The sequence below is a fragment of the Polyodon spathula genome, chromosome 19 (genome assembly GCF_017654505.1).
Source record: "Polyodon spathula isolate WHYD16114869_AA chromosome 19, ASM1765450v1, whole genome shotgun sequence".
Classification (NCBI taxonomy): Eukaryota; Metazoa; Chordata; class Actinopteri; order Acipenseriformes; family Polyodontidae; genus Polyodon; species Polyodon spathula.
The window spans coordinates 22,515,491-22,529,939 of NC_054552.1; the positions used below are offsets into that span (position 1 = coordinate 22,515,491).

Below are 14,449 nucleotides of genomic sequence, written 5' to 3' on the forward strand. Positions count from 1 at the left end.
CTGCTGTAGTCTGGCTCATGCTGTGTCCCAGTCAACAAAAATATGGCTAAACACAATAAACAGAAATGTTCCCTGCGGAAGAGAAACCTTCACACAGGCATGGCCGTTTGTTATTGTGTCGGCTTACGAACGTCCGTCAAGCATTTTGTCTTGCTCAACCTGGGTTGAAGTGTGTCAGCCCACTTCCGGAGGTGGGCCGCTGGGATGCAGCTTAATCATGGTTTCACACAATGCAGGATTGTGACCCAGGTAAATAAGCAGTGTAAAGTACATCTAAGGTGGTGATTGAGTCACTTCAGTATTGTGCATTAGGCTGTTCAAGTTGAGGATTATTTTGAACTGTAAACCTGCGAGATGCACACAATGTGAGTCTCTCTGCAGGGATTTGTCTATGAACATTTTTTGTTTTACATGATAATTAACACAATACTGTAAGTGTCTGACTCCAAACACAACTGCATTTTTGCCCAATTATTAGGAAACACTATACTGTGGATGTACTTTTCTACTAGTCACATATTCTGGTTAGAAACTTGCTAACAAAACAAAACAAATATCTTTTTGCTCAAGTCATTGGGTGCATTTTAATTTTAGATGGAAACCATCCAACTGTTTCTTAGACACAATTTTACATAGGGTCTAATTGTCAGTACTTTTACTTTTTTTTTTTTAAAAAACTGTCGGCTGTTCATTTCTTTTTTTTATTCAGTTAAAAAAAAAAAAAAAAATATTATATATATATATATATATATATATATATATATATATATATATATATATATATATATATATATATATATATTTTTTTTTTTTTGAAAGTTTTAGAACACCCCCATTTTTCCAGTTTTTATTGAAATTTAAGCAGTTCAAGTCCAGTGAATAACCTGAAATAATACAAAGGTAAGCGGTAAACTGCCAGAGGTTAAAAAAAAAAGTTTAGGTTACCAAAAACTGAAAAATAATGTACATTTCAGAGTTCTACAAAAAGGCCTTTTTCAGGGAACAAGTAATGGGTTAACAACTTACAGCTGTTCTGCAGCAATGGAAGTAAATTAAGCCTTGAAAGTTGATGCTAACAATTCCTACAGGTGTCCCAACTTTTGTTGATTACTTTCAAACCCTCTGTCTGTATAAAAGCAGTGTTGGAACAGACTGTGTTACTACACCCTCTTAAGCATTATTTGGACAGTATTGTACTGCAGGAAGTAGTATGTTGCTATCATAATGGCGAGAAAAAGGCAATTAACAAAGGAAGACAAACAGACCATTATAACCCTTCAAAGTGTAGGTCTTTCCTTTAGAGAAATTTCAAAGAAAGCCAAGGTGTCAGTGAGTACAGTTTCCTACACCATCAAAAGGCACTTGGAAACTGGAGGAAACTCTGACAGGAAGAGGTCTGGCAGACCCAAAGCCACAACAGAATCAGAAGACAAGTTTCTGAGAGTCAACAGCTTGCATGATAGGTGGCACACAGGACAACAGCTTCAAGCACAGCTTAAAGTAAGCAAGTCTCAGTTTCAACTATGAAGAGAAGACTTCGAGCTGCAGGTTTGACAGGTCGAGTGGCAGTAAGAAAGCCATTGATAAGATGGCAAAATAAGAAAAAGAGGCTTGCCAGGGTTTTTGTACACCATCGTGTAGGCGAAAGGATGGTTCCTCGGTGTGTGACACCAACTGTCAAACATGGAGGAGGAAGCGTGATGGTCTGGGGCTCTTTTGCTAGATCCAGAGTCGGCGACTTGCACAGAGTGAGTGGCACCCTGAACCAAAACGGCTACCACAGCATTTTGCAGCGCGATGCAATACCCTCTGGTATACGCCTAGTTGGTCAGGGGTTCATCCTACAGTAAGATAATGACCCAAAACATACCTCCAGGCTATGTCAGAACTACCTTAGAAGAAAAGAACAAGATGGTAGGCTTTAAATCATGGAATGGCCAGCACAGTCTCCAGACTTAAACCCCAATGAGCTGGCTTAGGATGAACTGGACAGAAGGGTGAAAGCAAAGCAACACATTTGTGGGAACTTCTTCAACAGTGTTGGGAAGAACTTTCCGAACAATATTTGATTTCCATTATAGAAAGAATGCCACGAGTGTGTTCGGCTGTTATAGCTGCAAAAGGTGGCTACTTTGAGTCAAAAATTTAGATAAAATTTTGTTAAACAAAACGATTTCATGATTTCTTTTTTATCTCCAATTGTTTACTTGTTCTATGCTTTAATTTCGGAGTACATTGAGACATTAAACTGCGTAAATTTCAATAAAAACTGGAAAAATGGAGGTGTTCTAAAACTTTTGACCGGTAGTGTGTGTGTGTGTGTATCAAAAGAAACTTATCACTTTTATTTGAATAAAATTCACTAGATGTGATTTGAAAAATGACAAACTGTTTTAGAGAAGGTGCAGTGACTTTTTATTGTGCTGATTTAACAATTGACATCATGAAGATGCCGCAGAATGATCTGTCGATCTTGGGCAGGTGTTGTCCGTGGCCTGTCATTGACAGAGTGTGTCTGGTTATACCATCATGCCAGGTTTGAAATGGTTGGCTGTGAGTACCCAAGATTCCGAGCCACAGAATGCTGCCCTAGTCCAGCCTCCAACATGCCGACTGCCTGAAGGCGCTGCTCTCTTGACAGGCTTGGCATTTTTTTTTCTGTGATTTTCTTTATTGCTTTTATTCAAGCTTGCAATTCAACAGCTGAAATCACTCCATATCCAGTGTGTAATCAACTGTCTCACTAATTAGGTGATTAAGTGCATATGCTTCAGTCATAGTCACTCAAGCATGTCATGGTCAAGGATGAATGAAAAGAAACCAAAAAACATTTAGTCAATGCCCATCATTTATATACCATATTTATTTCGAAAATAAATGTGTTATAATAGTTTCTTTTGATGCTATGTGTGTGTGTGTCATATATATATATATATATATATATATATATATATATATATATATTATATATATATATATATATATATATATATATATATATTCTGTAAATGGGGGTGGGGAGGGTTAGTTGGAAGCCAAATGGGTTTGAGATGTGAGTAAGCCATCAATATGAAACTACTGACAGCCTTATCATTCTGATATCAATGATTTATCAATGTAAGGCCTATTATTTAGAATTTCCGTTCAGTGAATGAGTTGCCAATCTCTGCTGCAATTTATTGTGTGGGAAATAAATTTGAGACTGTAGTGTTCCTATTGAACGGATTCTTATGGAATCAAATACATCAACATGGGAATCTTGTTGGAATTCGCTGTGAGATTTATCAGATGGAAACAAGGTATTGGATTCCAGATCTCTATTTGCACAGGAAGAGGACTCATAAATGAGTGCCATGGAGACTTGCAGGCTTTGGGAGTGAAACATGCATTTTGTGATATACAGGTAATGGTTAGATAGTTTATACAGATAATGGTTACATAGGACTGACAAGCGTGTCAAGATCAACCACTCCGGTATTATAAATCCACCCCCACAGCCATTTCCTATAAAGCATTTTATTTCCAGCTGAATCATTCGGTTACAATGTTGCGCTGTTTATTTTGCTAGCCAGCAGCTTACATAACATAGCATTTAACTGTACCGTATTTTAATTGCCAGACACTCATATTTGACTTGCTAATGCTGCCTGCTCAGTTGACAGCTGAGGGAGGGAGCGGGATCCCAAGCTGCTCAGGGAGTTGGTGTAGTGCTGAGTGATGTCATCCGCCTCTTGCTTTGTTGGAGTTGGTCGGAGAAGGCTGCAGTACAGAATGCGTGACTCTGACAGGCTGCTGTGCACACAATGGGCTTGGTCTGGGAGGATTGGCCACGGAATTCTCTCTCTCACTAACTGTGTTCTGTAATCAGGTTTCAGGAAACAATCGATTCTCCTCCCCCCTTTCTTTCAAACCCCATACCACTCCACCACTACCTCCTTGCGATGAAGTCTCCAAAATGAAAGCTGAAAGGATTGTGGAGTGATTGCAGGAGAGGGTGAGAGGGAAAGGAGTGTGTGTGTGTGTGTGTGTGTGTGTGTGTGTGTGTGTGTGTGTGTGTGTGTGTTGCATTTCACACCTAAACAAGAGGGAGCAGTTTGCAGCTGAACATGCAGATGTTGGGATATGATTTGCCAGCGGCTTTCTCAATTGAGGGGAGGGAGGGGGGGGGGGGGGGGTGCATTTTAAACAAGCTGTCGTTTGTTTGTTTGAGTCTGGGCTGAATCTGCCCATTCTTTTGGCTGTTTAGTATAAGAGATAGCTGGGGAGAAGTGAAATACAGGAAAGTGTTGGGAACAAGAGGGTGACTACAAACTGTTTTTTTCAAGCCTAGTTAGAAAAGAAAGGATTTCATTTGACGAGGTTTACTGTATGATAGATGTTATCAGGTCTTGTAGTTCATCATATTTTGGAGCCAATAGGACCTGCGGCGTCTTTTTAAACGTGTACACAGCGTGTAGAGATACTGATGGCTCACCATTCACCACCCAGCTGGGTAATGGCAGGGAATCCACTTCACATTGGATTTTGCAGTGATATTAAACACTGGTAACCAGCGAGCCTTGAAGCACGAACGTGTTCTGGAAATCAACTCAGCAGTGGAATGAAACTATTTTAGGATAAGACATGAAGTTGCACTTCTCAAGGACTAAATGTGATGTTACAGTGATTTTTTTTAAACCCATAGTTAATAAGTGAAAGGAACCAGGTTCATTTGTATTTGTTATATTCCAAAAGGATTTATTTTCAGTTTTCCAATCATTACTTCACAAGTGAAAAGGTAAGCAAACATGCAGTTGTTTTTTGGGCATATTTTACATCTGCAGTTATGACAAAGAGGAGAGGTGTGTAGTTATCTCTGTCAGTATTACATTATATAGCAATTAATGTGTGGTGATACAATTCAGGTGAGCTTGTATGATTTGACCAATATCAACAGAGCAAGCCTTGCCATCTTTTTTAAACTTGGCTTTGTTATACACCGTTGGGTGTGGTGTGTTACCCACAACCAGATTGAAAGTGTGCTGCGTACACTGGGTTAGAATTGAGGACTGCACCTAGTTCAGGGTTGCAGAATTCCCACTGTGTTTAAATGGTCATGATTCTCTCATTGCTCTATCTGGGTAAGCAGAGTGCTTCACAAGCTGTAGCTGATATATTCCTCAGTGAGTGTGATCTGTTATTATTCTCGGGAGATGCATGTCTGCCTTGAGTAGATGGGGATATGCAAGTATGTCACACATTAGAGTTTTGTATAGAACCGCTTCTCCGCTGTGAGAGGGACCAGTATATCCTGATCTGCGGTATACAGTATGAAGGCTGTCTTTCCGTGTGTCACAAGTTTTTACATTTTTACATATGCATTTCTAAAGAAGCATCTTGTTCAAATGTGATCAAGTGGAACAAACTAGAGAGTATCAGAGTCTAGGTGTGCTGTATACAGAGGCATCTGTCTATATATCAAACTGGCATTGTATGTGCATACGTTTTCATTTTATGGTTGACTGATAACACCTGGTATGGGACTGTTAAAACAGTAAATCGAGCACTTGCAGTAGATAATCGATTAAAGTACGTACAGATTGAGGCTGTGTTCTACCGCAAGCCATAACACAGCAGTATTACAGTGTTTGAAGTTGGATTTTGAAATGTCACATTTTCAGTTTATAGGATACAGTATGCGATGCGTAGTTAAGACTGAGATTGTAAATCATATTTAACATGTTTAATCATTCTGTTTACACTAACGGCTGATTACACTGGCACTGATCTGGAACTACCGAATGCCAACTCAGGTTAGGTAGATAAACAAGTGCTACTGTAGTATTTGTAGTCCTACTTTTTTATTTCAAGTTTCATAAGGGTTTACAATGTATCGCCATACCAGAAATACTCTTTTTGCAATAATGTGTACCTACAAGATTCTATAGGTCCTCTTTATATATAGCTATATGTAGCATTTTTTGTATACAGCCTTAGTTTACACTGAGTTTGACAAAGAAGTTTCATTGGAACAATAAAAGACCCACAGTACCCAGTATGCCTTAAAGTCTGTAGTATTTCCAATTATTCTGTTAATTTTAAAATTAAAACAGTGATTTCCAAAAGAGGCCTGAAAGGTGGTGGGGGAACTTCCATTGATGTGCAGTTTATTGTGTTTTTGATATTCCTGTTAGTCACTATACGAACAATAAAACATTCCTCTTTACTTCAACAAAGCCATAATGCTTCAAAACAAAATCCATAAGATTAATGAGTAAATAACCAGAGTGTATTACAGTGTCAATATAGGGTTCATTTCAATAGCTTTGCTTTTCCACTGTGTGGGCTGATATACTGAACCTTGAGAGTGTATAGCTCTTGTTTACATTGAATAGGCTATAAGCTTGTGTGGCTACAGTACAATGGTAGTTGTAAACACAAGGTAAAGTTGGTATATATTTATAGTACAACTATCAGCTTTGGACTAATATGCTGTGTGCTTTGTGGTGGGTAATTTCATGATTCACAACTCGGTTACCTTCCAGGAGCAGGTAAAGGGTGTGGGGGTGCGGACATTCCACCTTTTCAGACAAGTTTATGCTTTTCATTTTTATCTTTTTATTTTAAGATTTTATGTTCATTTAATTTGACTCATACACAGGTCATAAAGAAAATGAAAAATGACGACATGTTGTAAGTTAATGTGTGCGTGTATAATGTGTATATTACAAGCATCTGAAAATTTTAAAAACTGTACATACTGTACCTGCATGTTGCTACTATAGAGCCATCAGAGCACAACTGTCTCATGGATGTTAGAAAGGGGTAGTCTTTTGCCATCAACTTGGACATTTTAGTTTGCCTATATTTACCTACTGTACATATTTTTTAAGAAATAGCGCGAGCAAGAAGATAATACACAACATCATATGAGAAAGAATTATGTCTATATAGTTGACACTGCTTGCTCTTTTACTTTAGAGAAAGTTTATTCATAACTTCAGACACTCGCACTGTGAAAGGGGCAAAATAAGTAGTAGTACTGTGTTGCAAAAAAATTCTTAAAACCTGACTTACTGTGTGTGTGTGTGTGTGTTTTATAAGGTGTCAAGTAGTACAGATGTTCATTTATGAATATTCCACTGTCAGTGGTCTAACTGTGACATTGCTCCTTTTCAGCCAGCTTTCTTAACTCCATTCTTTGATTTGCTGGGTTTTTCTAGAGGTCTGTACAGCCTGGGGAATCAACCTGGATTACACCAGCTACTGTGTCTGGTTATCCCGGGAATATCCCTTAAAATAAGTGTTTGATGCAGTCCAGTGGATTCCCTGGTGCTGTAAACTGCTCTTAAAACATCCAGCTGTGGCATATCTCAGTGGGGTAAAGATTCATCAAATCAACCCCCTATTAATGTTACAGAAAGGCTGTGATAAATAACTAATTGAATAGTTTATTTGTTTTTCTTTATAAACAAATACAGATCTGTGCAAGAGATCAGATTAATTACATATTTGCTATTTTTGAGTGGAGGTGTCCTATACTACTAAAGCAGTCTGCAGTGTCGAGTGGAGTTCTCTTTCCTATACAGTACTATCTGCAGTTTTGAGTTAATTATGTGCAGTGTTGAAAGACTTAAATTAGGTAAAACTATGAAGGCCGATGAGTCAAGGTTACACTGTACAGTATGTCTACAGTTTTTCTAGTTTGATCTTGATTGCATTTTTTTTTACAAAATAGTTTAGTGCTTTGCTATAAAGCAGTGACCTCTGTTGTTTTAAACGGTGTCTCTAACAAGCAACGATTTCCCTGGTGCCTGAGAGGTATTTTAATACCTGTGCTCCAAGGGGAAGGGGAACAGTACTGCAACAGGGTAAATCTGAGCCCAGCTGGCCAGGGGTCATTATCTGGCCATTAATCTCATCCTGTAGGATGCTGCTAGGTGATCTCCTGTGGAGTTGCCTGGTTCCATTTAAAGAGGGCTGGGGATCTTGCAGGCAGGCTTGTACTGCTGAAAAAGTATTCCACCTTTTAGAACCCACTTCACAGAGTGTTGTTTCCTAGGATTATGCCTACAGTACTGCAGTAATAAAATTGCATTTTGATATGCCTATCTTTCCTCTGCTGTGATTTATCTTCTATGGTTTCTGACACAAGGGCGCGGTGGAAAACACATTTGTGCTAGTAATTCAAAATGGAATTAAGTAGCTAGAATTTAATTTCTATGAAAGTTTTACACATAATTGAACGTCATCTTGAAATGCATTTACGGTATCTCTATATGAAGAGCTCTCTCTAATAAGTTTGAAACTTCATTCATTCCTTCAAATACACAGTCTGTCAATAAAACTTATAAAGCAGTGGTTTCTAAACTTGTCCTACTGTAGTTAGGGAACACCTTCACTTCAATTGAGAGGAATTTCAAAACTCAAAAGTGCAAATACAATTTTACATTGTAAATGCAAATGGCAGACTGTACATTTGTTCATTTGTAATGATCTTCAGAATGTATAGTTAACAGTATGATAAGTGCTACAGAATGTGTTTGTGTGGAGTAACAGATTAGTGGTTTAAGAGTCCTATGCAGGTGCATTATTTGGGAATATGTATATTATAGGGGACCATCTATGACTGAAGGCTAGGAAATGCCATTTGTATTTTTTGTTTTTTTAATTCTTTGCAATTAATCGGTGTTTACCTTGAAAATGTGTTAACAAATTTAGGCTGTTGGAGACTCTGTTTTGAATTTCTGAAATGTGTTAATATTTATATATTGACATTATATTTCCCTTCTGACAATTCATCACAGCAACATTTCTATACCACCCATGAGCTGTGCCACCTTCCAGTTGTCTAATAATCAAGAAGTGCGTTGTCAGTGTAGTCTGTGCAGATACTTTAGCTGGCACATTATAAGCAGCTATTGCTCATTTAGGGAGGGGGCAAACATACATTCAAAAGAAAAGGGGGCTGCTTACCTAAAACAATGTCTGTTACAGACAAATGGGAGTCATGCATACATTTTTTTTTCACATTGCTCCACTAGTGATCATTGCTTTTTTTATATATATATATAATATATATATATATATAGATATTATATATATATATTATAAACACCTTCTCAAGTTCCTGACCATTTAAAAGTTTCAGTTCGGGGAAAAACCTCTGCAAGCAACAAACTGTGCATTAAACAAGCCCTGCCTCCCCACAATAACCTGTACACGTCCGCACTGCAGGAAAAGCTTTCAGTCTGGCCCTTTAGCCTCTCCAGAAAGCCTCTTCTCCCCCGGAATGAAGGAAATCAGATCCGAGTTTCCTTAAAAACAATGACATCACGTTTCAGACATGTATTTCAAGGACAGACAGCAAAAAGGCTGATGGGGCTAAAGCTATGTGCTGTCTGTTTTCAGAGCTGCAGTGAACAAACAGAATCCTAAGCTCTTTCTCTGCTTGTAGAAAATTAACTAATTAGTTGAGAAACACGATTTGCATGTTTGGAAGATATTTGCTTGATACAATAAATCAGTGGTTGGTGTATGTCCCTTCCTCATAAACCCAGACGGGTACAAATTGACAGCTTACCAAGCCCGAGGAATAGACTGGGCTGTTCAAGTGAGTGTGCAGTAATGAACTGCTCAGATGGGAATGTTTTACACAACATTGTGCGTCAAGTTGGATCATCCTCCGTACAGCCCTTCTGATGTTTTTTTTTTTTATTGTACAATACCGAGGAGATGCATTTAAAACCAGCTTGAAGGAACATTTTAAAAGTGGTCATTCTAGACAGGCTTGACAGAATTGCATAGCAAGAAGATTGCATGGTATTAAGCAAACACCAGCAAAACTTTGTTTTAAAGCACATTTTGCTACTTGTATAAAAACAATAAACATGAGTCATCAGTTTCCAGTAACTGTGGTGAGAAGATGCTTAGTGTAAAAAAGGTGTTTTTATTTTAATATAGGGGATTCTCAGGAGTGGTCACTTAGACCTTTATATGAGATCTAATACTAGTGTGCCTGTGAAAGCCTAGAGGTCTTTTTATTAATGTATATAAAGCAGCTTGTTATTGACTTTGTGAGTCACTAATTAGTTAAATGATTTATTATGTTTCTGGTTTAAAAAAAATGAAACTGTTGGTTCATCCCATAAACTCAAAGCGGAGACTATAATACCTACTTATTAAACTTCCCCTTAGTCATGTACTTATTACAGTATGTGTTCCCCTTAGTGATGGTGAAGTTTACTGTATTTTGTTGCAATAGAGGTACGGTGCGCCCTGTGATTCCCATCTGTGATGTTGTTTGATTTGAGCAGTTTTCAGGATGCCTCGATACATCAATAAATGGTGTATTTTTATGAGGGTCGTTCTCAAACCAGTGTTAATGAAGCAGTGCCCCCAATTAAAATGTCTTGTTTACTGAAAATGAAGCTCCACTGTTAAACAGCTTTGTTACTGTACATATACACCCACCCAGGGACATTAGCAGCTTTGCCAAACCTTTTCTTATGGTGTGCCTACTTCAGTAATGTTGATAAAGAGATCACACCCCATGTTGCCAAAGTCTTATGTCTGTTATGAGCAGATGCCTTTATCCAAGGCGACTTACAGAAACTAGTGTGTGTGAACTGCTGCAGAGTCACTTACAACACCAGAAGGACAGAGCACAAGGACAGTGCACTTTCTTTAACAGTCTGGTACAGTTTCTTGAATTCAACTTTATTTGTATTCCTTAAAACAAAAAAGATGTTGTTGGGTTGTTTTTTTTTTGTTTGTTTTTTAAATAACACATACAGCTGTGTGTGTGTGTGTGTGTGTGTGTGTGTGTGTGTGTTTAAAACCATATGGGAACACTACACTTTAAGATTTTGAAACCTGGCCCTGCCAACAGCAGCCGTGGTATCTGCTGGCAGGTTCCTGGCTAGAGCAGCTGCGCCATCCTCTCCCCACAGCCACTGCCTGCATAACCTGCTTCTGGTTTAATGGCTTCGGCAGTGCTGGATTAGTCGGGGGAGGGAGTGTCTCGCGGTCCAGCTGTCCTTCATGCCAAGTGGGCAGATGTCTTCTAGATTAAAGCAGTTGAGCTCCACAAACACTGTAGTTTTAGTACTTTTTTAAACCATGTGACTTATGTTGCTTGATATTAATTAGCATTTTGCTTACTTGAATAACAAGTTAAACATTTTTATCCCCCTGCCATTGCTAAATAATCTGAAGAGGCTACAAAGTAGTGGTGTTGTATTCTGTTTAATTTCCTACACATTTAAACTCTTAAGAAGAAGCACCAAAAATCTATCCAATAAAGTTGGGAAAGGCACACAATTGAATGAACTGGCCTTGTTATTGTGCCACCTAATTCTATACAGCCTTGTGCAAATGCTGCATCTTGTAATTGTAAAGTAATTTTTTGCTGTTCTTCCTTTTCAGTTGTAATGTCTTGAAGCAGTTTCCTGGTGCCCTTTCGAAGGATGTGCTGCGATTGCTGATGGGAACTGCTGCTCCAATATGAATGTGCGTGATGTTGGGGGGAGACGACGCTTTGAGGACTCAGAGTTCACGCTGCGGATCTACCCCGGGACCATAGCCGAGGGCACCATCTACTGCCCCGTGTCGGCCCGCAAGAGCACTACGGCCGCAGAAGTCATAGACCACCTCATAAATAAACTCCAACTGGACAAGACAAAATGCTACGTGCTGGCGGAGGTCAAGGAGTTCGGAGGGGAGGAATGGATCCTCAACCCCACGGACTGCCCGGTCCAGCGTATGATGCTGTGGCCCCGGATGGCACTGGAGAACCGCTTCAGCGGGGAAGACTACCGGTTCCTGCTGCGCGAGAAGAACCTGGACGGTTCCATCCATTATGGCAACCTGCAGATGTGGCTGCGAGTCACAGAGGAACGGCGGAGGATGGTGGAGAGGGGCTTCCTCCCTCAACCCCAGCAGAAGGACTACGACGATCTCTGCAACCTTCCTGACCTCAACGAGAAGACCCTCCTGGACAACCTGCGCAGCCGCTTCAAGCAGGAAAAGATCTACACCTATGTGGGCAGCATCCTCATTGTCATCAACCCCTTCAAGTTCCTACCCATCTACAACCCCAAGTATGTCAAGATGTACGACAACCATCAGCTGGGTAAGCTGGAGCCCCACATCTACGCCGTGGCTGATGTGGCCTACCACGCCATGCTGCAGCAAAGGAATAACCAGTGCATCGTTATCTCTGGGGAGAGTGGCTCCGGCAAGACGCAGAGCACCAACTTCCTCATACACCACCTCACCGCCTTGAGCCAGAAGGGATTCGCCAGTGGGGTGGAGCAGATCATTCTAGGGGCCGGGCCTGTCCTGGAGGTAAGGATTGTACTGTTTTACTCTGTTTGCATAGCTTGATAATACTTCACTGTGTACTCGTGTGACACAGGTTTAAGGAAATGGAGCATTAATGAGCGAGTTATTTGTCATTCGTAACTTTAAAACGCTCAGTCAGAATTCTAAGGTAAGACTATACGAAAGTCAAATTGACAGTAGATTGAAGAAGGCACCAAAACAATTGTCCACTTGACTATCTTTTGAGTTGCAGTTATTTCCACGATTGCAAGTAATGTTAACCCTTAGCGGTCCGTGTATTCAGCATCTGTTGGGCGTGTCGGGTCCAATTTATTTTCACATGCGCTGTTTATTTTACACATGCTTTTTAAAAGTATTTTTTTCACAGTAAAACAGGTTTAAAAGAACCTGCATATCAAAATGACACTCAGTACTGCATCTCCAGCCAAGTCCCACCCCTTGTTTGCTGTATTTTTCATATACCTCTTCATAGTCATGCATACTGATAAATCTTCTCCTGATCACTCATTTTATCACCAAACTCCTCAATAATGCAATCCAAGTCATTGTTTTATTACTAGAACATCTCAAAAAGCTCTGCAAATGTCTGTGATATTCTTTGAGCGCTGGATGCGGAAGCAGCTGTCTTCTTTGTTTATGTCCATGTTATCTCTGTGTTGCAGAGGCTATGTGTATTGCTTAGATCCACCCCTTTTTTTTGGTCTTCTATCGGTCTGCTTCGGCCATTGAAAGGTTTTCTCTGCTTTTTCCGGAGAAAAAACCACTAGAGACCTGTCCTTGATGTTTTTTTGGTGATGTCAAACAGTTTCCAAATGTTGGCAAGTATGTGAGAGAGAAGTCCCCTCAATTTGTATTTAATTACATTATTTTAGGTGAGTTCTTAATGTAGTAAGTCATTTGAAGTCTTTTCTATTTGGTTAATCTACATGTACACACAAACGCACTGGCCCCTCTGGCATTTGCCAGAGCTGCCGGATGGCCAGTCCGGGCCTGTCTGGGAGCAAAATATCATCTTAACTACTGTATTTTGAGTCAAAATAGGTCTTCGTATTGCCCATCTAACTTCAGTAGAAACTGTTCTAAATTAAAAGGTAATAGACTTAATAGCACAGAGGGTTTTATAGGGATTGTATATACTTTGAGTACTTTGCTGAAATTGGTAGAAACCCACAATAGGCAGCCTTATGATTTCTAATTTGTGTTTTCAGTTACTCTTTCAGCTCTTTCAGGAATGCCACTGTTTGATTTGAACTGTAAATACTTAAGTGCTTGAGTTAAACTCCAACCAATTGGCACAATATAGTGGTATTAGAACTCTATACCAACCATGCTTGTTTGTACAGCGAGATTGGATATCTCTCCATTACTGATTAATCGCCACGTTCAAGTAGACTAGCAGCAAGTGGGAATGTTGGTTTTTGAGTGGTTAAGGGCAGAGTGGGTCTCTGTTTCACTGAGCACTCTGTGTTTGTTAAGTAGGAGGGTGGTAATGTTTTTCTAAGCGGGTGTAGATTTTCTCTTGACTTTTTGTTTTAACAGGAACAGAATTAGATTTCTAATCGTAGTTCAGATTCATCCATGTAGAAACTCATTTGTTGTTACAAATGCTATTGGAATTTACATGCCCAGATTCTATGGGAAAGACGTGTTGCATTAACCTAACCCTAACCCATGTCTGTTGCTTTAAGGAGTAATGTTAACACATAGTAACGTAACTGAGCTGTGGGCATACAGAGTGTACAGAGAGTTAGTGTATTGTAATATATCTTTATGCAGGTCATTGCCTTTAATTTCTACAGCTTGCTATTTATTAATAGGGTAAAGATGTTTTGCTCCACACTGTTTACTGTATCATTATAAATTTCTTCTTTGACATTGTATGAATCTGATACTTTGAAATGTAAAAAGTGCATTAATCACTCAATTTCACTCCCGAGAGAATGAGAAAACACCACTCCGATGTTACTGATGATTTCAGCAGGCATTTGCCATGATTTCTAAAATCCATTGCTTTTTCTCCCTTTGTCTTATGACTGCTGTACTTTTCTGTGATTATCGAATTTAACAGAACAATGAATCGCAGTAACGATCACTCTAGGTTATTCCTAAAAGGCATTGGTGGAGA

The 14,449-nt window shown here is 39.4% G+C and overlaps 1 protein-coding gene across 1 annotated transcript in view; it reads left to right on the forward strand.

Annotated features, from left to right (window-relative positions):
• LOC121294399 (unconventional myosin-IXAa-like) overlaps positions 1 to 14,449 on the forward strand; it is a 171,484-nt gene that overhangs the window by 28,378 nt on the left and 128,657 nt on the right. The window contains 1 exon segment of the mRNA XM_041218045.1: positions 11,407 to 12,327. Within this exon segment, the coding sequence (XP_041073979.1) occupies positions 11,485 to 12,327 (843 nt within the window). The 5' untranslated portion in view covers positions 11,407 to 11,484.